This window comes from Pogona vitticeps, chromosome 13, assembly GCF_051106095.1.
Source record: "Pogona vitticeps strain Pit_001003342236 chromosome 13, PviZW2.1, whole genome shotgun sequence".
NCBI lineage: Eukaryota > Metazoa > Chordata > Lepidosauria > Squamata > Agamidae > Pogona > Pogona vitticeps.
The window spans coordinates 7,334,317-7,359,733 of record NC_135795.1 but is presented as its reverse complement, the minus strand read 5'-3'; the positions used below and the strand labels follow the sequence as shown (position 1 = coordinate 7,359,733).

The window sequence follows — 25,417 nt, the reverse complement described above, 5'->3', positions numbered from 1 at the left end:
GGGCTTGCAGCGCGCCAAGGGGACAAAGGGAGAAGTGCGGCAGGGCGGAGCGTTTAGTGTCTCCGCGGTGGAGGCAGAGCGGTGAGGGAAAGCCCGGGGGACCTCGTACCGGAAGTAGGGGGGAAAAAACACCAGGCAGCCGGAAGTAGAGCCATGGCGGAGCGACCTGCGGAGAGAGGTGAGCTCACCTGTCATGTGACCGTCTTTCAGTCACGTGGCAGTGTAGTGTTCTCGTGGGTATTTGGTCTCGTTCGCCTCCCTTATTTAATTGTCAATTTTTACAAGGTCCGGATTAAGGCATCTTTGGGAATCGCATTTCTTCTTTTTATTTCCAGAAACGTGGAAAAGGAAGTGAGGAAGCTCTTTCCTCTCCATGGAAGCGCCCTGTTCACATACGTTCAGAGACCATTCCCCCAATGTGTGTTTTTAAATCCATAGGGTCCCTTCCAGGTCTGCAGTTCTAAGATGATGGTGATTATGGCACGCATTTCCCAACTCTTTTGGACACCGCCTGGCTACTCGAGAGGGAGGAGATTGCAGTCCCTTTGTCTTTGCGTGTTGAGGAGTCCTCACGTGTCACATGTTATTGAATTGGAGTACTACTAGATCTTGTTTTGTAGTCCCCGTTAGCGTCTTAATCTTTTACCTTCCTTGAGATGTGTGATTTGCTTTCCAGCTTTAAATGTCAATAAATTTCAATTAGATCCCCCTTTTTCAGGCTGACAAGAAAATTAGGGGGAAAAAGTCCCCAAAATGCTAATTTTCACAGTCGCAAGGCTCGTCGGGCCTGATGGAGGGGGTCTTGAGACCTTGGAAACTAGCACATAAATTTTGTGCCCTTTTAAAATTAAAAATATCACCCTAAAATTTACAGAGTTGGATTCTCTGCTCAGTGAATTGTCAGCAAGTGAAGAATAAAATTAAAATCCAGAAATCTATGGAGATTTGGAGGAGGAGTGGATTTCAATGTACTGTTACTTCATTGTGCCACTGGCTGTGTTGGGTAGGGCTGGTGCAACTTGGGAGCCAACAGTATCTGTAGAGTGACATTTTCCCTACCTTTACCTTTAAAATGGCCAAGGGGAGAACATGCAGTAGATGACTCTCAGAATGCATAATGATAGATAGCCATGTTTTGTGTAAATGTTGTCTTGTATTCTTTGCTCATGTCTCTTAAGAGTGAACCACATGAAAACAGGATTTTGCTGTAATACATACTGTCAGTGGATAAAAACGGATATTTTTGGAAAGGAACGATAACAACTGAATCAGTAGTTTTAATGTGTACAACCTGGTTGTGGGCATATAATAGTGTGAGAGCCAATGCGGTGTAGTAGAATGTCAGATTCAGACACAGGGTTCAAATCCCTACTTGGCCATAGGAACTCCTAAGAGGTGCCAATGGCGTACCACCCTTTGAGTATTAATCATGCCTTGAAAATTGTATTAGGATTGCTGTAAGTTAAAAGGAAAATCATTGTGCCTGAACTATCTCAGGTGCAGAATATAGTTGTGGGACACAGTCCTCTTCAGAATTGATACTGGAGATTTCATACCTAATTTGTCCCTTTGTTTATTTTGTCCTCAGCTTACTACAGATTCCTTGTACTTTTCTTCAATTGTCTCTTGACCTTTGGCTCTTACTTCTGCTTTGATATCCCCAGTGTTTTGCAAGAGCAATTCCAAGGGGTAAGTGTTTGGGTGGAAAGAGGTAATGATCACTTTATGCAAGGTTGTCTGGGCTGCAGTCTTGAGGCATATAGATTAAATCTGAATGCAAGGATTTTTGTGTTGCAAGATAACTCTTTCTATCTTAGGTGTTTGTTGGAATGATTTTTGCTCTCTCCAGAACAAATAAAAGTTAAAAATGTCACCAATTCCTGTGGACTAGATTTCTACACCTTGTTTAGAGCAATGGAGTCCATCACAAGCTGAAAATCTTTTCACATCCTGGTATTCTCTCCCATGTATTTTACATTATGACTGACATGTTTGATTAATGGCTGAGTAAGCTCAGGCTGATGGGAGTTTTTGTCCAAAATGTCTGGTGAATCTTAAGCTCAAGAAGTCTGCTTTCTGTTGGGGTGGATGTCTTCCCACCCCAAAATCACATCCAGACCTTGGCTGAATTTCCAGATCCCCCCCAAAAAGGACTCCTCAGTAACAGTTGTCTCTCTGTCTTCTGGCAGCCTATTGAGCAGGAGGAGAAAGAAAGAAAGGAAATTTGTGACCTCATTTACTTCTGCCTTGTTCCTCTCTGATAGATTAGCCCCCAAAGAAATATGGCTTTTCAGAGAAGGAAGCCCCCTCCCCCCGCCTGTGCAGGGCTGCAAGAGAGATGGATTGATTGGTGCTAGGCTGCCATTAGTAGTTGCACTGAAGGGTACTGTCCCACTGCCAGTACTGAAATCAAATTCGACTGCCAGTCTGGCTGGATGCTTCGTTTGCATTGAGGCATCATGTGCAAAAACATCTTGCCCTTTGTTTCATGCAGTCTTGATCTCTTCTGCTCTGCAGTAGAGATGGGAAGTCCGTGAAAAAAAAAACAGATTTTTCCATTTTCACCCAAAACTGTTTTTGTTTTTTTTTCTAGAAAAACTGGGGGGGGGGGCCAAGCATGGAATATGTTCTTTTACAGTCATAAATAATATGTCTATGACATGGCATTCAAACTATATAACATGAAGATCTTCATGATAGACTTCTGAGACTTTATATATTTAAGTTCTCTCTGGAGGTGTAAAATTTCCAAACATTTCCATTTTTTCTTGAAAAAATTGGGAAAAAGTTTTTTTTCTGTAAAAAAATGGAAATGTTTGGAAATTTGACATCTCTGCTGAGCAGTATGTCCCATTGAGTTCATTGGAAGTAACTTCCATACATACATAGGATTGTAGCTTTGAAGTGTATTTGGTTGTGCATTTTGCCACTTTTTGCAAGTATATTGACAGGAATTAGGAATAAAGGACTCAGCAACATGCATGTGTATATCTACTAAATCAAATCTAAATGCCACATGATGATCTTAGTTGTAATTGGAAGGTGGGATATAATTTCTTGTAATAAAATATTGCTCAAGATGCTAATTGTTCTTCTGTAGAGGTGGACTCTAGAATTTTCTGCTTAGAAACAAGTGATCTCTCACAGAGTGATAGTACAGTAGGACTGCAGTATCTGTAGGGGATCCGTTCCAAGCTCCCCTTCCCTATGGATGCTGGAAAATGTAGAAGTAGCCTATACTATTAATTGCATGGTTTTTGGCTCCCTCTAGTGGTCAGTTATGGTAAATTCACAATGGCAATACATATACCGTAAATACTGTATGTATTTCAGGGTTTTTTTATTTATTATTTCCAGGCAGTGAATAAGCAAATCAGCAGGTACTGGTACTGCGGATAGGGGAGTCCTACTGTACATGATTTTTTCATGCTACCTCACCTTTGCCTGTGATTTCTCAGAGTTTCACGGAATACTTTAATCTGTGGATCTGGAACTTTTGGTCCTCTAGATGTCATAGGCTGTATCCCCAAGAAGCCTTGTCTTGTATGGCCAGTGGTAATTTGACACAACTCCGGGAGGCAGTGGAAGAAAGGAGGGCCTGGCGTGCTCTGGTCCATGGGGTCACGAAGAGTCGGAGATGACTAAACGAACAAATAAAAAGGGGTTATGGAAGCTGAAATGTAAAACATCTGGATGACTGAAGATTCCCATTATCAGTGGAGTAAAATGAGGCAAAAAGGCAGCTCTACATCTTGGCAGAATCAGGATGTCAATTACCTTGACCCTTGGTTATTGCTTGAATTCATGATCCCTTTTTTAATGCCCAACTTTTAATATAGAATTTAACCTGTCCCAATGGAACACACTACAATGGTACCGGACATAACAGGACAGCAGAATGTGTGGAGGGCCTGGGAATGACACCTGAAGAATACAATCTTTTATACGCCATCTATGCCTGGACGTGAGTTTCCCTCGCCTGTCATTTTTTCATAGAGAAAGATATATATGTATGTAAATGCATATGTTTACGGGAAAGGGGAATAAGTGGCAGAAGCCTACCTATAAATGCTCTTGCATTTTCTTTTGTTTCTCCCATAGTAACGCACTGGTGGTGATAGTGGCTGGCTTCTTGATTGATAAACTTGGAAACCGCTGTAAGTTGGAAGGAGCTTTAAGTATGGCCGGTTGTTTTTCTTTGGCGCTTGTCTGTCCAAACTCTTGTGATAGTTGGAAAGGCTCTTCTTTGTTTTTTTTTTTTTTGAGAGCTAGGGTAGTTCGGAAGAACAAGACGATCTGTTCTGCTCTTGTGCGTCTAACCTTGGGAAGTGTCCCATTAGTACATGGACATTTTATTTCCCAGCAAGCTTTGGAACTCTGAGTGTGTATGCATGTGTGTGTGTAGTATTTATCCTGATGTCTCATATTTATGATTATTGTTTTGATGTTTATGGACATATTTTGGTTTTACTTTTGGCATCTCCAACATGGAATGGTGAAAAGTATAAATCCTCTTACAAATAAATATTCAAGTATAATTGGTTATAAATGTATTCAACCCGGTCACTTGTGGTGCATAAAACCCATTATATAGTGAGTTTAATTGATGTTGCAATATTTTTTTCAGCCAAATTTGCCAAAATAATGTATTGCAAAAATAATGTCTAAAAACTAATGCTACCAGCAATTTTAATTGTTAAACAGGCACCATTTCCCATAGGAATGCATTGAAATGCAATGAATCTATTCTGGCTGAAGAAAAAATCTCCAACCCCCCCCCACAAATCACTGCAAGACCCATTGGAAATGCGATTAATCCATTCTGGCCGGAAGGGGGGGGGGGAGAAAAGCAAACAAACCATGCAAGACCCCTCAGAAAAGCAAAAAAAGCAAAGCAGGAAGCAAACAAACCCACACCTTTGTTTTGTTCTTGTCTTTTACTCCAAATCAGATTTTTATTCATTTTGTTATAATGCAATTTGAAAGGCGGGTGAGTTTCTGTTGAGGAGACTAAAGAGGCTTTCCCATAGTTTACCATTGTTGCTCCATCCACACACCCTGTGCTGCTTTTGTGGCCTATTATGTTATTGCTACTTTTCTGTTTAATAAGTTTTGAAGAATTTCATCAAAATGGATTCTTCTGAGAAGAGTGTTTGGTATCTTTGAAGAGATGCCTATATTTGTGGCAAACAGAAAAAAACAAACCTTAGCAATGCTGCCCTGTTGCACGCCATTCCACTTTATAGGTGGCATTTATGTACTCAAGAATTATTGCAGGGTGTCATAAACCTAAATTTGGTAGTTCCTTTTAGCCTCCGGTTTGGATTCCTGCTTTACACCCAGACCTCTAGTCCTCACCATGTTCTCCCATGTGTTTTTCTCTTTCTCTCCTCAGTTGGAGTTTTCGTCTTCTCTTTCCTTACGGTCCTGGGCTCGTCCATTTTTGCCCTGGGCTCTCACTTCAAAGGAACACCATACCTTTTGCCACTCATGCTGACGGGCAGGTTGCTTTTTGGCTCTGGAAATGGATCACTCACAAGTAAGAACCAACCACAACAAGCATCCTTTCCTTTGTTAGGCTGTGGCCATGCCTGCATTTTATGCTAACCCATGGTTGAGTGCTATCCAGATGAGGCTCGGTGAGACTGTCAAAAGTCTGACTTGATGAAGTAGTGGGCTTAATAGTTACTGTGTTTCCCCCAAAATAAGTCAGGGTCTTATATTAATTTTTGCTAAAAAAAAAAACACACATTAGAACTTATTTTCAGAGGATGTTTTATTTTTTTCAGGTACAACAGTCTATATTTATTCAAATACAGTCATGTCATCATCTTCTGGTTGCTGCACAAGGGTGGAGGGCAGGGTTCCACTTAACTAGGGCTTATTTTTGGGGTAGGGCTTATATTATGAGCATCCTGAAAAATCATACTAGGGCTTATTTTCGGGGAAACGGTATGATAATATAACAACAACATGCCATCAAGTTGATTTCAACTTATGGTGACCCTTTCCAGGGTTTTCCAGGTAGAGAATAATCAGAAGTGGTTTATCATTCCCTTCTTCCGGGAGCATTTTGGGACTGTGAAGGCTACCCAGGCTGGCTCTTCCCCCAGGAGGCACAGTGGGGAATCAAACCCCCAACTTCTGGTTTTGCTGCCAGATACCTAAACCTCAGCTTAATTCTGATAATGCTGTACCTTTATTGTAGCTATTATTTCTAACATTGTAATTTTTCTGTTTTGTGTGGTAGTTTTGTAATTCCTGCAGTCAATTGTACAGGCTGTTTTCTGATCTACACTCCTAGTGTTTAAAGTAGTCAAATCTTGGCCTTATAGGTTTGTTTTGGGAAGACCATGTAAGTAGAACTGAGTTTTGATTTATCATGGTTAATTTTGAACTCTGTGCTTGCTTGACAGTGTTGTTAAAGTTTAGCCATGTGATGTTAAAGCTTGTGGTGAATTCATGATGATGATAACAATCTTTGAACTGCAGAGCTGGAAGGGACCTTATGGATCGGGTCCAGCCCCTCTCAAGGAGGCACAGTGGGGAACTCCCAACCTCTGGCTCCACAGCCAGAGACCTAAGCCACTGAGCTTGAGTATTTCAATGCAAATTCTTTCTTCATTACTTCGTAGTATTGCTCATTACTTCGTAGTATTGCTGTTGAGATGTTAGGGTGGAACTTTCGTTGTCAGAATAGTAGGCTGCATTCTTAATTTTTTCTTCGGTTGTTGTTTGGAGGATAGCGTTGTTTCAAGTCTCTGGGTTTCTTATACAGTGTCCTTGGTAGGGAGGGTAATTATTAAATGGCATGATCAGATGTAATGATCATAGAAGTTGGTATAGAACCAATCTGGGATTGAATTTTTTTTTGGAAACTAATAAATGGTGTACACACATCAAACAAAAGAGGGTGCTAATGAAATTAAAATAAATTGGTCTGTTATTTATGAAAAAGAGTACTGAAGTTCGAAATCAAGAGGGGTTGCAATTATTATTTCTAAAAATGATTTCAAAATAAATAAAGTGAAGAAAGATAGTAAAGTATAATATATAATGTTACAAGGAACATTAAAAAAGAGGACCATAATTTGATTAATGGTTATTCTCTGAATTGAAACCAAATTACTTTTTTAAAAGAATTATTTAAAGTGGTAGAAGAGATAAGCAAAGAGTTTGTAATAATGGCTGTGAAGTTTGACATGGTTATGGATAAAGAGGAAGATAAATCAAACCCCTACCAAAACAGAAGAAAATGATAATGATATAAAATAATTAAGAAAATGGATTTTAAGAAATGATGACAGGAGATGGAGATATGAGTCCTTCTACAAGAGATTATATATTTGTGCGAGAAAGGGGACAGGGAGAAAACTCCCCTTGTTGGGTGTGCTGTTCCACTGAGACAGTTGAGTTCAGGACTTCTGTCTCCACCCTGGACATGGGTGAGCGACCAGAAAGAGAAACCCAGTTGGAAGAGGAGGCATCAGAGGGAAAAGAGGGGATAAAAGAAGGGAAGGCAGAGGAGGCCAGGCAGAGAGAGAAAAAGGGGACAGAGTGGAGGAGAGAAGGAAGAAGAGATTTGTTTAGGAGAGGAGGAAAAGACCGGAGGGTGGGAATGGATTACTAAGGAGGAACCTTGGACAGGGAAACTAGTTCAGTTTCAGTACCTATAGAGGAAGCTGAATGCCAGAGACAGCACCAGCTCCCTCAGAAGCTGTCTTTTTTGGGAAGAAAGAAAGAGGAGGGAGTATCATTGTCAGGAGCAAAAAAGAGCGGCAGTGGATCTGGATAAGCAACAGGGAATGGAATAGAGTTCCCTGAGCAGGAATAGCTAGAACAACTTATCAACACCCAGAGAGCCAGGATGATAAGGGAAGATGAGAAAGATCTAGACGTCCCTGTTGCAATACCTTCTGCATGACCCGGTATCAACCCCCTCCCTGTTCCTTGGAAGAAGACACAGCTGAGGGCTGAAGACCCTTAACTTTGGTAGACTTTGCTTTGGGTCTTAATTGAATCATGAAAGATTACACCACTGATTGAGTTACGTACTCTTGTGATGTGCTATCTGCTGCTTTAACCCCCACTCTTTTTTTTCAGTACTGTGTTTCTTGTAAGTGTCCTTCTTGGGCATTTTATGGGAAGACTGGATGTAAATTATATTTTCCAGTTATTGCTTAGATTTTAGCCTCTTTTTCCTCCTGTCAGCTGATAAGGTTCACAGTTGCCTACCCTTTTTATCCTACCCTTTTATCCAGCCACGCTGTCAAGTGAGTCCGGCTGGGGGAGAGTGTTTCACTCATTAACACACATTTCTCTTTTACTTTTTGAGTTGTGCAGAATCGCATCACTGCCATTTGGTTCAAGGGGAAGGAGCTGGCTTTGGCATTTGGGCTCACACTGTCCTTCTCCCGACTTGGAAGTGTCCTCAATTTTTTCTTCACTCAGCAGTTTGAAAGCCACTTTGGTATCCAGTGGACCCTCTGGGGGGGTGAGTTTCCCTTTGAATATTATATTGGATAGACGTTGAAAATATTACTGTGGTGGTCATGGAATTTTGGCCGTTGGAAACATGGAAACTTTTCAAGCTCTAATGTTTGGTTTGTTCTATTTCTAGAACGACCCATGTAAATTCAGAAAGATTTAGAAGGATCGGTATGTCTTGAAACAGAGATACTCTTCTGTTAATTGAGGGCAGGATTATAGCTCAGTAGTAAAACACACACTTTGCATGCAGCGTGTCCCAGGCATGATCACTATCATACCCAGTAGGGGGAGAAAGAACGACATATAACTGGAGCCCATCAGGACAGACCAGCCTTCATCCATCTTCCATAATTCCCAGCTAACTAAGGGGTTGTGGTCAAGGCTGGTGTAGGTGCTGTCCCTGTTCAGACCAGTGGCACTGGTTCATAGATTAGAATCCTACAACAGTAGAGTTGGAAAGGGCCATCGAGTCCAGCCACCTGCTCAGTACAGGAATCCGAATCAAAGCAGATCTGACAGATGGATTACAAGGCAGACTTCTTTGTTCCTCTAAAGTACTTAGTTTGTCAAAAGGAACACATTTTCCTCAAATTCAACATATCGTTGATGAGAATGTTTCTCCTAGTTGCTAAAAGCATGATGATTTTAATCTGCCTTCTAGAATGCAGTTGCTGTAATGTTACTGATACTTGTGACCAGAGACTGGAAAACTTACTTTCTGGGCTTTCAGTTTCAATACCAGCCGCCCTGCTGGTTGGTGCATGCTGGGAGTTGTAGATCCTAATAGTAACTTTCCTAAGTCTGTATATTCTCGAAGGCTTTCACGGCCGGGATCTGATGGGGTTGTGGGTCTTTCGGGCTCTTTGGCCGTGTTCTGAAGGTTGTTCTTCCTGATGTTTCACCAGTCTCTGTGGCCGGCATCTTCAGAGGACTGGAGTAGGAACTCAGTCCATGCTCTGTTGCTGTTTGTTGGATAGTTGAGTATTTATAGCTGTGGGAACAACTTTTTTTCCTAAGTCTGCTTGTAATGACAGTGCCTTTGATATCACTGGTGAGAAGTCAAACGGTTTTCTCATATAGTTTTGGCTGCAGTGTAGGCACTGATTACACTGATGAGTTTAAGTGTGTGCATGTGGGGGGTGGGGTAGGTGTGTGTTCCTTACTAGCTTCATCTCGGCAACAAAGTCTATATAATCTTGCTCCCAGAGCTTAGCTGGGTTCCCAACACATTCAAGTCTAACACTCTTAAAGTCTTCCAGAAACTGAGATTCTACTAAAGGTTTCTTCTTTCTCTCTAGGAACTTTGCTATGCTTGCTGGGATTCGTTTCGGCAATTATGGTCAGCATGCTGGACAAAGTTGGCATGAAGCAGCTTGGCTTGGATGGAGTTATCCAGCAGGAGTCCAAGAAAGTGGTACATGGGGCAGAAAACATTTGCCTAGTCTTTTTCGATTGATTGATTGATTGATTGATTGATTGATGTTGTTTGTTTGTTTGTTTTTGGTTGACTTTGCTTGCTGGGTTTTGAGAAGATTATTTATTAATGGCAGCCCAGAGGGGGAGCTAATAAAATCAGTGGTAGCCGGTAGTTTGGGGCCATCCAGAACCATAATAAGTTCCTTGTTCTTTAAGCCAGGATAGAAAGCCACTAATGCTTCAGAAAGATTATTGTATAGATGGTTGATGTGGATGCATGGTCTGTGCAAAAGAGGAGCTTCTGGGCCCCTGTTTGTTGGGGAGCTTCTGGGCCCCTGTTTAGGCCTGCCACTGCTTGGATAGACAGGAAAGACTCTCCTTGAAGAATGCGATCACATTTAAGTGTTTCCTTGGCAGCAACAGCACCAGCTGGCTGATCCTTCAACTCCAGAAGCACTCATGTGGGGTGGTATGATGTCATTGAACTGTTGAGATAACCAGCACACACACACAGTAGAGAGACTACTATGACCTGGGCAGTCTAGGGGTGTTTTATACCCTAGTTTCCCTTTGTTGAAAATGGTGAATGGAGACAATGGCCTCTTCCCAAAATGGGGCAAACTGTTTTGTGTTGAATGGCAGGACTCTTATCAGGTCAGTCCATTATTGTTTTGCTACTCCTGGACTTACTGCTCCCACTGATACCACAACATTTATGAAGTAATCTATAACTGTGTTTCATTTAGCAAATATCCAAAACAAAGTCCAACGTTACCTGTGAGCGATAGCTTTACTTGCAGATGATGAAAATTGTTGAAGTCTAGTGCCGAGAATGCTTTTCTGCATCCAAGTCCCCTGAGTCTAGGCGAAACTAAAGCCTACACCACACAGCCACTTGATCTTTTGCTTTGGTGGCCAGCTCTTTCATGCCCATTCCTCTTCCTGGCATAACCCATCAGTGTTTCCTTCTTCTGACATTAAGCCTGGGGACAGAGCATACAGCCAGAGCGTTCAGACATCTAAGCTTTCAATAAAGGCAAGTGACAAACTTTTTCTCCTTCAATTTACAGCGGGTTCAGGATATCCGACAACTTCCCCTTCGTTACTGGCTTCTGGTTCTCACCATCATGTTCTTCTACAACGGGGTCTTTCCCTTCGTGGCAGATGCCAGGTAAAACATTCCTAGTATTGCTGTTGCTATCAGTCGCTCATAGCCTAGTCAGAGATCTCTCTTTCTCCACCATTTTGAGGGGAGGTGCTCCTCCCCTCTATTGGGCCATAGGTCCATCACTATGGAAGAAAAAGTATTGTGGCCATTACAGAATAAAATCCAAAGGATCGCAAAACGATGCGATCACAAAACGATGATCTAAATGGGATTTTTTCGCTTTGTGATGATCGGTTCCCTGCTTCAGGAAACGATTCTTCGCAAAATGACGTTTTTTAAAAAGCTGATTGGTGGTTTCAAAATGGCCACCGGGTAAACAAAATGGCTCCCTGCTGTTTTCTGGGATGGATTCCTCGCAGGACAGGCAGCGAAAATGGCTGCCCTGTGGAGGATCTTCGCTGGACGGTGAGTTTTGACCCCTTTGGAATGCATTGAAGGGGTTTCAATGTGTTTCAATGGTGTTTTTTTCGCATTACGATGTTTTCGCTTAACGGTGATTTTCCTGGAACGGATTATTGTCGTTAAGCGAGGCACCACGGTATATTTTCATAGAATCATAGAACAAATAATTTGGAAGGGGTCTATAAAGCCATTGAGCCCAACCCCAATTTTGCCCAATTTGTCTAATTCTACAAGCTTTATCTACATTGCTTCTTTGTTCCATATGCACAAATATAATTCAGATTTTTTTTTGTAAAATACAAAAGTCTTACACTCTGAGCCGCTCAGAGTGGTCGCATAGACCAGATGGGCGGGATACAAATCAAATAAATAAATAAAATAAATCAACTATGAAAAAAATGTAGGCAGAAGTACTAAAAATCCTTCCTTCCAACTTATAAAAAATTCAGGTATTTTAATTTAAATATTTAAATTAATTGATTAATCAACTAATCAAAACTTAAGTTGTAGACAGAGCTTCAGTCATGTGTGAATCCAAAATACAGTAGCAAAGGTACAAGAAAATATTGAAAAGAATGTTTTAAGTTAAATTTGAAAATGCAGAAACTTAAAGCCTAATAAAGCAGATTTAAGAAAAGATAGAATACATCTCTAAAAGGTTCTAGGTTGCTAATACTGTAAATCAAATAAATTAGAATATATTACTCAGCCTTTTGGAATGTTTGGACACACGCAGAGGATTTATTAAATAATGTTCTGTGCAAGCCAGTTAAAATATATGGAGGAAAATCCAATAAGTTTGTGAGTTGCTTCTGTGTCCAACTTTCCAGAGAGCAAATTTAGTGTTGAGGTTAGAGTGCTGGACTAAGATTTGGAAAGCTGTACTGTACTTCTAAAAAATCATTTTTCTGTACTTTGCTGAAGTGGGAACATGGAATGAAGAAAGTGGACAGAGTATTTTTTTTTAGTCACCAGACACCACAACTTGAGAATCATCCAATGAATCTGAAAGGTAGGAGATTTATGGCAGATAAAAGGAAGGGTCCCCATTCCCCACACGACACATTGCAAAACTGGGTAATTTTCTGCCAGAAAACATAGTGATGGTTGCCAATTTGGATGCTTTAAAAGGGAAATAAGGCACATTCGTGGAGGGCAAGGTTGTTGGAGGCTTCTGCCCTGTTTCCCCGAAAATAAGACAGGATCTTATATTAATTTTTGCTCCAAAAACTGCATTAGGGCTTATTTTCAGGGGACATTTTATTTTTTTAATGAACCACAAACTATGTTTATTCAAATACAGTTGTGTCATCTTATTCTGATTGCTGCACAAGGGTGGAGGGTGGGGTTTCACTTAACTAAGGTTTCCTTTTGGGGTAGGGCTTATATTCCGAGCATCCTGAAAAATCATACTAGGGCTTATTTTCAGGTTAGGTCTTATTTTCGGGGAAACAGGGTAGTCATAATGGCTATAGAGCGCCTGTAGTATCAGAGGCAACATATCTCTCAATACTGGTTACTGCGGAATACATGTGAGAGAAGACTTTGCAGGATAGGAGCCCAACTGCAGCCTTCTACTTTCACAGGCAGACATAAACACACACAGTATGCAAAGGCCCTAGAAAACATGCACTGCAAATTGGAAGAGAATCAAGAGAGACACAGTTTTTACTAGGAGTAAGTAAGGATTTGGTATGATTAATTTTCGAGCCAAAATCATATCATCTAGAATTCTAATTATTTCTATATTCTGTATCTTCCTTCCAGCAAATTTATCCAAGATAAATATCCTGGGTATAGCCAGCGGGAAGCTGCTTATATTGCTGGAGCAGTCTATGACAGTTCCCTTATTCTCTCTGCAGCAATTGGGATATTGATTGTAAGTACTTGATGTCATCGCAAGTGTAATGTTTGGGGCAAGTTTCACCCTGTGGTGTTTGTGTGCTTTGGGCATGCAGGATGTGAGCCTTGATTTGACTACTGCAGTGAACTGGGAAAACTTTGCAAACAGAAGGAAGGAAATATTACTTTGAAGCCAAATCAAATTGCTCTGTGGCCAATGATTTTGTTGTTGTACAGTAGGATCGGTTCCAAGTCGCCCCCATGGATGCTGAAAACTCAATAATTGTGAACACTATTGTAATAGCAACACTATACATAACATATTCTCTGTCTCCCTCTAGTTGCCAGTTCTGGTAATGACATTGTGAAATGATGTATTTCTGCAGCAAACCTAATACATACTATAGCATGGTCTATTTCTTCAGCTAGCATTCAGTTCTGTAACTACATCGTGGGAGACTTGTCCCATGTTGTTTCTCCTTGTGTTCCTCCCTTCCCAAGATTGTAGTTCAGTGTTCAAGAAAAAAAAAAGTATCTTGGCTGCATCCACCACATAGGTTATACTGTATAGTCTAAAGGCCATTTATTTTTTTCAGACCAACCAACCACTTGCACTGAGATGCAGTCAGATCTCTCTCTCTCAGGAATCTCTATAGGGTGTAATAAAGTGAAATATTACGAGTTACTTTTTTGGGCTTCCACTCCTAAAATCTCCCAGTCTGTGTGTCCAGTGGGAGTTATATCTAAAAAAGTAATATCCAGCTACTATATAAAGTTGATATTAGGTTATAACTTCTATTTCTCCCAAACCATGAAGACACAACAATGTGAATGTTACCAAAATACCTAGATAAATTGAATCTGGTCTTTGCCTTGCTGTTTATTCTACATAATTATTTAGTTCTGTTTCTTCTGAAATATTAGTTTCAAACCTGATCTCTTCAGAAAGAGTTGGAGAGATATTTTCTAGCTTGGGTTCAGGAAAAAGAAAAGCTTTTTCTCCTTACCTAGAGAAGCTTCCTCCCTTTTGTTTCTTCTACTGGCACACAAAGACTACTCAGGCAGGCCTTTGGCAGGTGACCTAAACTAGGGTTTTTTAGCTTGGAGGGTACTTTTTCCTTTATTAGTGTGCCTTTGAGTTGTGATTTATCATTGTTTTTATTCATTTCATAAGCCTCTTCCATCTCTGTTCTTCTATGTTTTTGTGATTCTGTTATTTTACATATCTGTACTATTTCAGTATAACTTGCCTTGAATCCTATTCAGGATATAAATTAAATGAATTAATAGTAATTTCTTCCATGAAGATGCAGTCCTTCCTGTCAGGACAGAAGGCTGTGGTAGACGCATCCTTTTGTGTATACAAGGAGCTGAAGCACCAACAACTCTCCAGCTTCTCAGCAGAGATTTCTCCCCATGTTGCAATCTAGGATATTTGAACAGGGCGAACTTTGTCCGTGCAAAATATGTGTTGTGCTGTGGAGGAATGAACCCGTTCTTGAACTAAGAGCTAAAAGAAGGGTATAAATTGTGTAGCACTTCTTTGCAAGCTACCTTCTTGGCTTCTTTCAGTTCTGATGTTTTTTAAAGTGCCCTTTGCTATTCTGATTTCTACATTCAGTAGGTTGCATATTGGAAGGTGGTGGTTGTAGTTATGGTTCTCCTTCCCCGCTTGGTCCTTAACAAAGAGTAAGGGAAACAATAACGTCTGTGTTAACCTTTCTTCTCCTGTGTCAACTCACAGGCTGTAAGTTCTTCAGGGCTAGAAGTTGTTCTCTTGTACTTTGTCAAATGCCTTTGCATGCTGGTGATCCTCTGGCTTGTGATGAAATCTCCTTCTAATAAGACTTCGCCTTGTCTCTTTTTTTCAGGACTACGTAGGACTGAGAGGTTTGTTTGCCCTTGGCTGTGCAGTGCTGACTTTGCCTGTCTTTGCTCTGCTGGCCTTTACATTTGTTCCTCCGCTTGTCTCGACCATCTGGCTGGGCATTACCTACTCCTTTGCAGCAGTAAGTCAATGGAAATGTCATGTGTTCATCCACTGTTTTCTAATTTATATTAAACTGAATAGAACATCTGCCTCATTTATCTAGCCTTGCTTTATCAAAGGATATAGCCAGATCATTTCCTTTTCTTTTTACCTCTTGAAAACAGTGGATGGGGAAAAGATAAGCTTTTCCCCATCCACTGGGAAAACCTCCCCTAAACATAACTGGGATTTGTCCTCTCCACTACACTACCATATATGCCAGGTCATGTTCAGCTGCTGGATTCAGCATCTTGAAAGAAAATGCAGAAGATAATTATTACTGAGAAGCTTCTATGGTATGCAACAGCCACCCTTTTAATATCTAAATCTCTTTTGGGGGCCTGGATTCTTTAGGCAGGCACTTAAATGTTTTTGTTGACATTAGCCCTTGTTGAAGGTGGTGAGACTCTGGAATTCTTCAGATAGTTCTGTGCAGGGTTCCCAGACTGGCCACTTGGCTTGTGGGTGTCTGGGATGGTGACACACCTTGATTAGCTGCTTGAACACCAAGGCTTATCCTCTGACCTTGAAAAGGGTCTCAAACTTGTCAAGGCCACCCATTGAGGCTGATCATATGACAGTGAGAAATGTACCAAGTGTGCTAAAAGCTGGTATGCTTAATTTGACCATTAGGATGAGTAAGTCCCAGGAAAGTGTTGCATGCTGAGTAAGTAGCTCTTGGCATCCATCCAAAGAAAGAAAAAGTATTATTTTTCCCAGTCTTTTCCATCTGTTCAGTTTCTACATTTGAACTTTCTCTGCAGTCTCCCTGGTCCATCCTTACTGTTCTTTTAAGGAATTAATCTCATTTAAAGTCTGGTTCTATATTGTTTAATTGTTGGATCAAAAGCTTTGTTTTTCTTCTTTAAATAGGGGCCTATCTTTTCGATACCCACAAAGCTCAGATGAACTCAGCTACTACAAATCTCACTTTTAACTGGCACAAAGATCATGTGAAGATATAAGGCTTTGCACCAGAAAAATACCAAATTATTAGTCAGGCCTATATCATCGGAAATGAAAGGCTTTCCTTGGATGTCTGTTGATTTATATTGCAAACTATTGGATTATTGTATTATGTGAGAACAGAGGAAATATTAATATTATGTATGTATTAATGTAGAACATTTTAAAATAATTTATTACCAGTGTTTTTGATACTTTGTATCCAGGCAATTTAAAAGTCGGCTCTCATTTTAATATTTTTAATTGGGCCTTCCTAGAGCCATTTCATGCAGGTGTCATCTCCAAATAATCTTCATTAATTCCAGCCAAAAAGAACATCCAATAAAGTATCTATAGTTTATAAATATATCTGTACATCTGCAAAAGGGCTTCGTCAACCTACAGATATGCACTATGGCAGTCCACAACCTTGTGTTCCCAGATGTTCCTAGATCACAACTTCCAGAAATCCTGTCAGCACAGGTAGTGGTGAAAGTTTTGGGGTGTTTTAGTCCAAGAACATCTGGGCGCTCAAGGCTGGAAACCACTGCACGATGGTAATCCATGAATCAAGAGTTTTCAGTTGGAAAGGAGTCCTCATTCCCATTCGTAGGTCAAACTGTCTGATGATGGTTCGAAATGCAGTAAAATAAAAACTGGTTTTAATAAGTTACATCCTTTATTAGTTTTCTGTTTAAGGCTGGGATGGTATTTAGTTATATATTTCAGTGACATTATTGAGGGAAAGTATTTTAATTATGAGAGAAATAGAAAATATGTTTAAAATGAATAATGAATGGGCAATTTTGTCTATATTATATTTTATTTTGTGCACATTTCCATCCTTGACCCCTTTAGGAAATGTAGCTAGCCCTTGCCCTCCTGAGGTCACTTACATCTGAATTACGATGGTTCATTATAGGAGACTGCAAAGAAACTGTTGTGGCTTCTGTAAGAGTGGCATTGTGTGTTCTTTTGGCTCTTGGATGTTAACACTTACTTTAAAAGGTTGAATATCTGATTATACTCACATGTTGAACGGGTACTGGAACTATGGATAAGCCAGACCATGCCCCAGATGTATGATTTAGCAATCTGTAAAAAAAAATCTGGCCATGTGTTGCTCCAGTGTTGGCTATTTGCAGCATCTATGTCTAATTAAAATTAGTTTGCTTGAGGCTTGCTCACCAAAAGTGAACTTTGTGTCGACTATTGTCATTCTGTTAATTATTGAACCGTTTGGGTTAAATCCTCTTGGAATCTTCACTTCTCCAATGGCTTGCTTTCTCACTTGTTTTTGTTTTCTCTCTTTCCAACCCCTTGTTAACAGGCTAGCATGTGGCCCTCCATACCCCTTGTGGTTCCCCAGGCAACTCTGGGAACAGCCATGGGGCTTGCGACATCTGTACAGATGATAGGAATTGGTCTCTCTAATGTGATTGTGGGAAAGATTCTGGGAACAAAATCCAGGTAAGAGCAAATCGCTTTCTTCCCCCGCAAGCTGAGGCAAACATTTGTGCACTACACTGAAAATGCATCAGACTGAATTCCAGAACCCTGATAATCTTGCTGTTGGTTTGTTTTGTTTTGCTTTGAGAGGCACCCTGTAAAAAATCTAATTGGCAGAAAGACTGCCAGCCCCCTAGCGATTGCAGTTCCCATGGAGTTTAGGTACCCCCACCCATTTCATCTGTCTTCTTCACAGGAGCAAAATGGCTGATGGAGCCTTTATTATCCTGCCTGCGAGATGTTGAAAACTCCTATGAGGACTTTGACTTTGATCGCTTGTTTAAAGAAATACAGAAGTCCTATGCCTACACTGTTTAGCCCAGGCTTATATGGAACATGCTGTGTGTCTTTATATATGTGGAGAGATAAATTCTATCCTGATTGCTTCTCTTTTTACAGTATATACTTTCCCTCCCCTACAGTGAATTAAAGATCCCTTTATGGCGCTGGCAGCACATGATGATCTTCATGCTGGCAAATACCATTGCTTGCATTATTGTTGCTATCGGTCTCAACATAATAGATAAGAAGAAGGTAAGAATTAGTTTTTGGGGTGCCTCCAAATGTGGGACCATATTTCAGTCTGGAATTTTTTTTATTTGTTACATGTTTCTATAGTTAAGCTATGCAGATAGAAGAAGAGAACATGCAGTTAGGCTTGGCTAAAGCTTCAGACCCTGCCCGGTTCCGCCAAGAGACTGGTGATGATGATGGCAGAGGAGTTTTGTTTATCACTTTGATCTCTTGTGACTTGGACTTGAGTACTTGATAAAATTGATTATCAGTACATCAGCCTATTTTGACCGCCTGACCAGTACTGAGATGAGTTACAGTTTTAGTTGCCATTATGCCAATAGCTCAGATCAAAACAAGATGCTCTTTGGTGAAAATCCTATTGGTAACTTACTGTAGCTAACTGATGAGGTACTATGGGGATATCTCAGTTGCATAGTTGGGCACATAATTAGTTGGGCACATGGTTAGACACTGCATTAGTTAGCCACAGTGAGTTACACAATCCTTACAGGAACAATAGGATTCTGGTTAATACAGCAGTGCTGATTAAATGTATGGAACTAATAATAATTTTATATTAGTGCAGACTCTGGGGGATGAGTTCTTCTGTCTGCCAAATACAAAATGAACATTTTGTATTTTTTCAAATCAGGAAAACATGCATTACATTAGTGTCTCTCATTTTCTAAGTGCTTCTCCGCGAGAGAGACCTAGGACAAATCAATATTATTGAAGTTGTGAAGAAGAGGCTTCCTCATTGGCACTAGTAAAATGCCAGGATGGAATGGGCCAGAACAACACTTGGTAATAAAAATTGATGCCAAAGTTTTCAGGATGTGATAGACACACATCAATCCCCTTTATTCATGTGTGACTGGTAAATTTGGCTGGCATATCCTACTTAGATTCTTTCTTGGATGCACACATTGTGGTGAGGGAGTTTGACCGTGTCAGAGAAGCCAAGAGCAGTGCCCTCGGGAGGCTAGACTACAATATGTAGAGAACGGCTATAATGAAAGAACAGAACAAAAAAAAACCCCAAGAAAAACAAGATAACTCTTCCGGAAGATCCAAGAAGTCCAAGAGAAATTTAAGCCTAGAATAGGAATGCTGAAAGATGAACAGGGAAGCACACTATTTGACAGTGAAAATACAGAGAAGATAGAAAGAGTATACTGAAGACCTATATAGAAGTGATAAAAAGACAACAAATTAATTTGAAGAGGAATGTCCTGATGGAGAAGAACTTGTAATTCTAGAAAGTGAAGTGAAAGCTGCTCTGAAAGCACTGAAAGGGAATAAATCATCAGGGTAGATGGGATATAACTATTTCAAGCCACAGAGACTGCATCTGTTAAAATTCTAAGCAGACTGTACCAAAAAATAAAGAAATCAAAGCAACATTCAATATACATTCCAAGGTCCTTGGTTACTGTCAAGGAGTGTTGTAACTATAAGACTCTAATTTCCCATGCAAACAAATTGATGTTCAGGCTCTGATACTGAGCTCTGTGGAGCAGTGGTTAAACTGTAGTAAGCCTCTGCTCATGATCTGCATTTGGTTTCAAGATTCAGGTAGCTGGCTCAAAGCTGACTGAGACTTCCATCCTTCCAGAGTATGTAAAATGAGTACCCAGCTTGCTGGGAGGCAAAATGCTGTCTGCATAGTTATGTAGTAAACTGAATTTCAGAAGATCGGTCTATGCTGTAGACTGCAGCAAAGCTTTGTCTGCATGAATCATGAGAAACAGTGGATTGTCCTGATGTGTAACCTTTATTGAAGTTACCAATACAACAATATAGAGACACAGACTGGTTTCTTATAGGTAAAGATGTCAGACAGTGTGTGCTTTATCCCCTTACTTGTCCAATCTGTATGCAGAACATATCATACAGAAAGAGAAGATTCAGATGGAGAGTGAGAATTGGAGAAAGGAACATCAATAATTCAACATATGCAGATGACACTATTTTACTGGCAGAAAGCAGCAATGATTTGAAATGACTAGCATTGTGAACAAGAAGCTACTGTTAGGACAGAATATGGAGAGACAGAATGTTTTCCTATAGACAGTGTCAGACAAAAGACAGAATTCATGACTACAGAAGAACTAAGCAACTTTAATGTTGGCAGTTAAGAAATTGAAGTGGTTAAAGATTTTGTATACCTTGGTTCAGTCATCAGTCCAAATGGAGACTGCAGTCAAGAAATCAGAAGACTGAGACTTTGAAGAACAGCAATGAAGAAACTAAAGACGGTCCTCAAGTGAAGGGATGTGTCACTAGAGACAAAGACCAACATATCCACACTATTGTATTCCCAGTCACAATATTGTATTCCCAGGTGTGGAAGCTGAAAGGAAAAAAAATGTTTGAAATGTGGTGCTGGAGAAGAGCCTTGGAGATACCTGGACTGCCAGAAAGAAGAATAAATGGGTCCTAGAGCAAATCAAACTTGAACTATCTTTGGAGGCAAAAACAATGAAGCAATTTCTAGAATATTGATTTACAGCCTGAAACATAAGCTGAAATGTGTAGCCTCTGGTTATTTTGTAGCCTGTTGTGTGTTTCATATCAAATGTAACTGATGAACAAGGTCAGTTTGTCCTGTTCAGAAGTTGCTGTTCCAGGCTGTTTTCTGAAATATTAACATTTTGTCTAGAATGGTACATGCTTCTTTTGGAGCTTCTGGCTTACTATATCTCTTCCATCAGGCCATGTGTGGCTGGTGAATGTGGTTAGTTTGGCCTACTTAGAAGTTGCCATTCCTGGCCATTCTGTTCTGGCTAGATATGGGGCATTAAATTGTTAATAAAAGTGTGATATCTCATGGGTTTGATTTCTAGAGTAGTTGTAATGTGTGCCCATCTGGCATTGGTTTTTATTATCAAGTGCCTGTTCCAGCTTCTTCTGTTCTACCTTTTACTTACTCACTTCTTGACTCAATAGGGATGGGACGTTCAGAATTTGAGGATTTCCAGCTCCATAATTCATCCAGAACACACATTCAGCAGAATTATAATGAAAGCAGCCAAATAAATAAATAAAAGTGCCCTGCTCTACTGCAGGAATCCTAGGTATACCTCCGAGTTGCAACAGTCCATGGATGGGTGAATCCTGGCACTCATCTGGCTGTATAGAGGCAGCCTCCATCTTTTCCTGGAAGTCCTCAAATTCCCAAAATCCCATAATTATTTGATGCCTGGCAGGTTCAGTCTCCCTTTAGTTAGAGCTTCTTAGTGAGTACTGTATAAGAATATTTAATATTCATATACTAAGTTTTAATCAGAAGATTCGCCATGTGATTTATGTAAATAGTTCTGAAGCAAGTAGCTGATGCTAGTGGTGTGGCCAAGAATGGTTCTGTGATGTGATCTTGATGTCTTGTTGCCACTCATGTCTTTAGATGCTTGCTTTACAATAGACACACTGAATCAGTGGGATACACAGAAGTGCTAAATTACCATTCAGTACATCTGCTCTGATGCTAATATGCTCTGTTTAGGACTAGCATTTGGACTTAAGCCATAGAATGTAGTTGTTATTAGGAGCTGTGGCTTCTTATTATCACACAGAATTGTGATTTTTGGGTTGCCTGATAGTAAAAATGTCAATGGGCATTTTGTGCTTTTGTGCAAGAACAGTCCTCAGATAATTCTGATTTGTCTTATTTTCCACATCTGTGAATGTTCAGGGTGGAACAATGAATCGCTCAACAAAACGTTCATCAACAGAGCAGGTGGCCGGCCAGCCTGTGGACACAGCCTCTCTACTCAATGATGTGGAAGACGAAGGATCCATCAACTAGGAAAGTCCTCCAGCAGCTACTGGGGCAGCACAAAGTATCCAAATATCTTTTTATAAAATAATCTTTCTTTCACTCCTTCCAGTATTTTAAAAGGGAGTTTAAAGAACATAAACCCATACTGCTTGTGTGTCCTTTTTCTGGGCATTTCAATAGACATAAACTGAGTTTATGGTAGTTTCTCACACTACAAAATCTGCCAAGGATTTAAACAAATCCTTTAATATGTTTGAGAATTAAAGCTGCTACATTTAAACTGTTTTTAGGCTTGACAGTCATAACAGAATGCCTTAACAAGAGGTCTTGTACTTAGTGTAGAATTATTTCACTTATTGGTTTTTAGCATTCATACATACATAGAAAATCTCCCACATCTCTTTGCTGTCTTTTGTTGCTTCTAATAGACTAGGGGTCTCCAAACTTTTGAGCATGAGAGCCACATCATATATTTTCAACGTTTTTGAGGGCTGAATAAATACACACCTGCATATGCGTGGCCGCACACATGGACACCTGCCCACACGAGCTGAAGGATACAGGCCAAACAAAATGGCAAGGCAGGTCGGATGTGGCCCACAGGCCGTAGTTTGGAGCCCTGTGCAATAGACCACGGATAAGTGAAATCACAGATACTCATCCTGCAGATATTGGGGGTGGGTGGGTTCCTACTATATTTGAAAAATATTTCTGCAATATATTAATCTTAGAACTGCAGAGCTGGAAGGAACACTATGGATCATTGAGTCCAGGCCTTATCAAGGAGGCACAGTGGGGGACTGAACACCCAACCTCTTGCTCTGCAGCCAGATGCCTAAACCACTGAACTATCCAGCAGTTCACTGGCATAATACATTTATTGTTTTATGTATATATATACTGTTTTTTAAAAGGAAACCAATGCCACTTTTTTAGACTTCTTCCCTGCAAGTACTTTTTAAGTGTTCCGGTGCAGTGAGAGGATGCCACTGTTAGGTGTCATTTACCTTTTTTCCTATTAGCCTTGTTGCTTCTGGCCCACTTGTGGTTCCCACACTTCCTTGCATGGATTTTGTCGCTGTTTCGGTTGGAATGGATTTGCTCCACGGGGTTTCCCAGGATGGTCTGTGCATGGTCTGTTGTCTCACCTCTGGGCCTCCCACGGCTGCCCCTCTTGAAACCTTTTTCTTCTTTCTCTTCCATCTCCCCCCCCCCCAAAAAATAAGGTGGCTTTCTGTAGGTCTTTCTATTCCATTCCTTTCCAGCATATTCCCTAGGGACCTTCAAACTCAGTCCACTCCCCTGTCCAGGGGTCATCTTGTACTATTTCCACCCAGTCCTCCTTTTTTTCATCCTCTTCCTCCTGCACCCAACAAGCTTCCCCGTCTTCAATTTCCAACTGGCCTTTTTGCCCTTTCACCTCTCCTTTTATCTCTGTACCCTTTCCCGCCAAAATAACACCCTCTAGTGGCTCCTCCTCCTCCTGCCCCTGCCCCTCCAAACATGTAGTCCCTTTAGGTCTTCTCCCAGGGCAGAGATTTGTCTCTCAGTGTCTTCAATTGAGGAGGCGGAAGGTACACTCTGAGGAGTGCCTCTTGGGGTACTCCCAGCCTCACACCCTTACCCATAATGAATTTATTCTTAGTCACAGACCAACGTTGAGAACAGTTCTGAAGCCGTTTAGGAAAGCTTTTACTACAGAGCAACAGCCACCTCTTGTTACCAGTGCCTTACCTCAGGTGGATCCTCTTCAAAACCAAGACACTGCCCTGGTATTTTAAAAAACAGCAGTTCCCTTTTAGCTGTTTCTGAAGTGGTACCCTGTTTCCCTGAAAATAAGCCCTAGTATGATTTTTAGGATGCTCGTAATATAAGCCCTACCCCAAAAATGAGCCCCAGTTAAGTGAAACCCCGCTCTCCACCATTGTTCCGCATTGTGTAACAACCAGAAGATGACATGACTGTAAAATAAAGCATCCCCTGAAAATAAGTCCTAATGCATTTAATTCGCGAAGGCTTTCACGGCCGGGATCTAATGGTTGTTGTGGGTTTTTCGGGCTCTTTGGTCGTGTTCTGAAGGTTGTTCTTTCTAACATTTTGCCAGTCTCTGTGGCCAGCATCTTCAGAGGACAGCATTTTTTGGAGCAAAAATTAATGTAAGACCCTGTCTTATTTTCGGGGAAACGCGGTAGCTATTACCAGCATGTAATGTAGCAGCTATGTGGTGGTGGTCTTTTGTAATTACCACTTGATAGGATAACGGTAGGGCTATGCTTGTATGAAGACTGCAGGAAGATAACAGATGAAGAAAGGGTAACATTTGGAAATCTTTGAAAGTCAGAAAGCATGTGAATGAGACTTAAACTGCAAGCCTGAAAAATAATTACTTCAAAGTTATGTATTAATGGCCAAAATCCTGTTGCTTAGCTTAGTAAATCACACTAGGCTCATTTAATCAATGTAAGTCCCACTGATTCAATTAGAGTATAACCTTTTGCATCAGTGGAACAGAGTTGACTTACTAAATCCCCATTGATTCCATTGGCCTAACTGAATGTGATTTACCATGCTGAGCAACAGGAATTTGAGCATGGAATGAAGAGCTATCTACCTGTTTTTTAAAATGTACACTGAGAGCTATTTTCAATAATTTCTCATCTACACGACATGTGCATTTACAAATGTTTCAGATGTACAAGCACTTCTGTTCCATGCTGTGACAGGCCACTGAACTCAATTTGGTACTACCTTGTACAAAAAAGCAAAAACTTAAGATTGGTTGTAATCTTCCCAAATTTTCTATAAATCAGCATTCATCAAATTATCAACTGACCAGCATTTCAATCTTAAACTAACAGAAACCACATACCATAAAGGGTAGGGGAAAAAAGGTATTGCTTACTTCAGGGCCAAGAAATAGTGCACACAACAAAAAACTTATTTTGAAGGGCAGCTAATATCTTCACCTAGTATGAGAATTGAATATATGATATCAAAATGAATAAAATAAAATTGACTCTTCCGTTCTAAAACCGATACAAAGTTATTGGAACAGAAATACCCAGTACCGGAGAGCAGGGTATAAGAATCAGAGGAGGGAGAATGGAGCAGCTTTACTTTCTTATGAGGATTTGTAAATCTTAAGGGACAACTTGTACTGTAATCTTTTCAAAACTGTTGGAATAAGCTTTCTGCAGACTGAAAGGTCAGTAAAAGTTTGAGATAATATTACCTCTCCACCATGTCTGATGGCACAAATAAATTTAATGGTTTTGTGGACCCTGCGTGTTTTTTCTTTGTCCCATTAATAACTACTGTG

At 40.5% G+C, this 25,417-nt stretch overlaps 1 protein-coding gene across 3 annotated transcripts; it reads left to right on the top strand.

Moving 5' to 3' along the window:
- Positions 1 to 25,377, top strand: LOC110089815 (lysosomal dipeptide transporter MFSD1). Of its 3 annotated transcripts, none has more exons than XM_072982939.2 (13): positions 1 to 178; positions 1,589 to 1,689; positions 3,840 to 3,964; positions 4,102 to 4,157; positions 5,396 to 5,539; positions 8,336 to 8,494; positions 9,789 to 9,904; positions 10,977 to 11,077; positions 13,244 to 13,355; positions 15,190 to 15,327; positions 17,623 to 17,762; positions 18,224 to 18,335; positions 22,012 to 25,377. In XM_072982939.2, the coding sequence occupies exons 1-13, from the start codon at positions 154 to 156 to the stop codon at positions 22,123 to 22,125; spliced, it is 1,443 nt and encodes a 480-aa protein (XP_072839040.2). In that variant the 5' UTR covers positions 1 to 153; the 3' UTR covers positions 22,126 to 25,377. The 3 variants fall into 3 exon arrangements, with proteins under 3 accessions (XP_072839040.2, XP_072839043.2, XP_072839041.2); XM_072982942.2 differs by lacking the exon at positions 1 to 178 and adding an exon at positions 207 to 233; XM_072982940.2 differs by lacking the exon at positions 1 to 178 and adding an exon at positions 217 to 471.
- The last annotated feature ends 40 nt before the right edge of the window (positions 25,378 to 25,417 follow it).

Coding starts and splice junctions, on each gene's coding strand:
- LOC110089815 (XM_072982939.2), top strand. CDS start 154: ATGGCGGAGCGACCTGCGGAGAGAG. Junction 8,495..9,788: donor CCAGTGGACCCTCTGGGGGG/GTGAGTTTCCCT, acceptor CTTTCTCTCTAG/GAACTTTGCTATGCTTGCTG. Junction 11,078..13,243: donor CCCTTCGTGGCAGATGCCAG/GTAAAACATTCC, acceptor TCTTCCTTCCAG/CAAATTTATCCAAGATAAAT.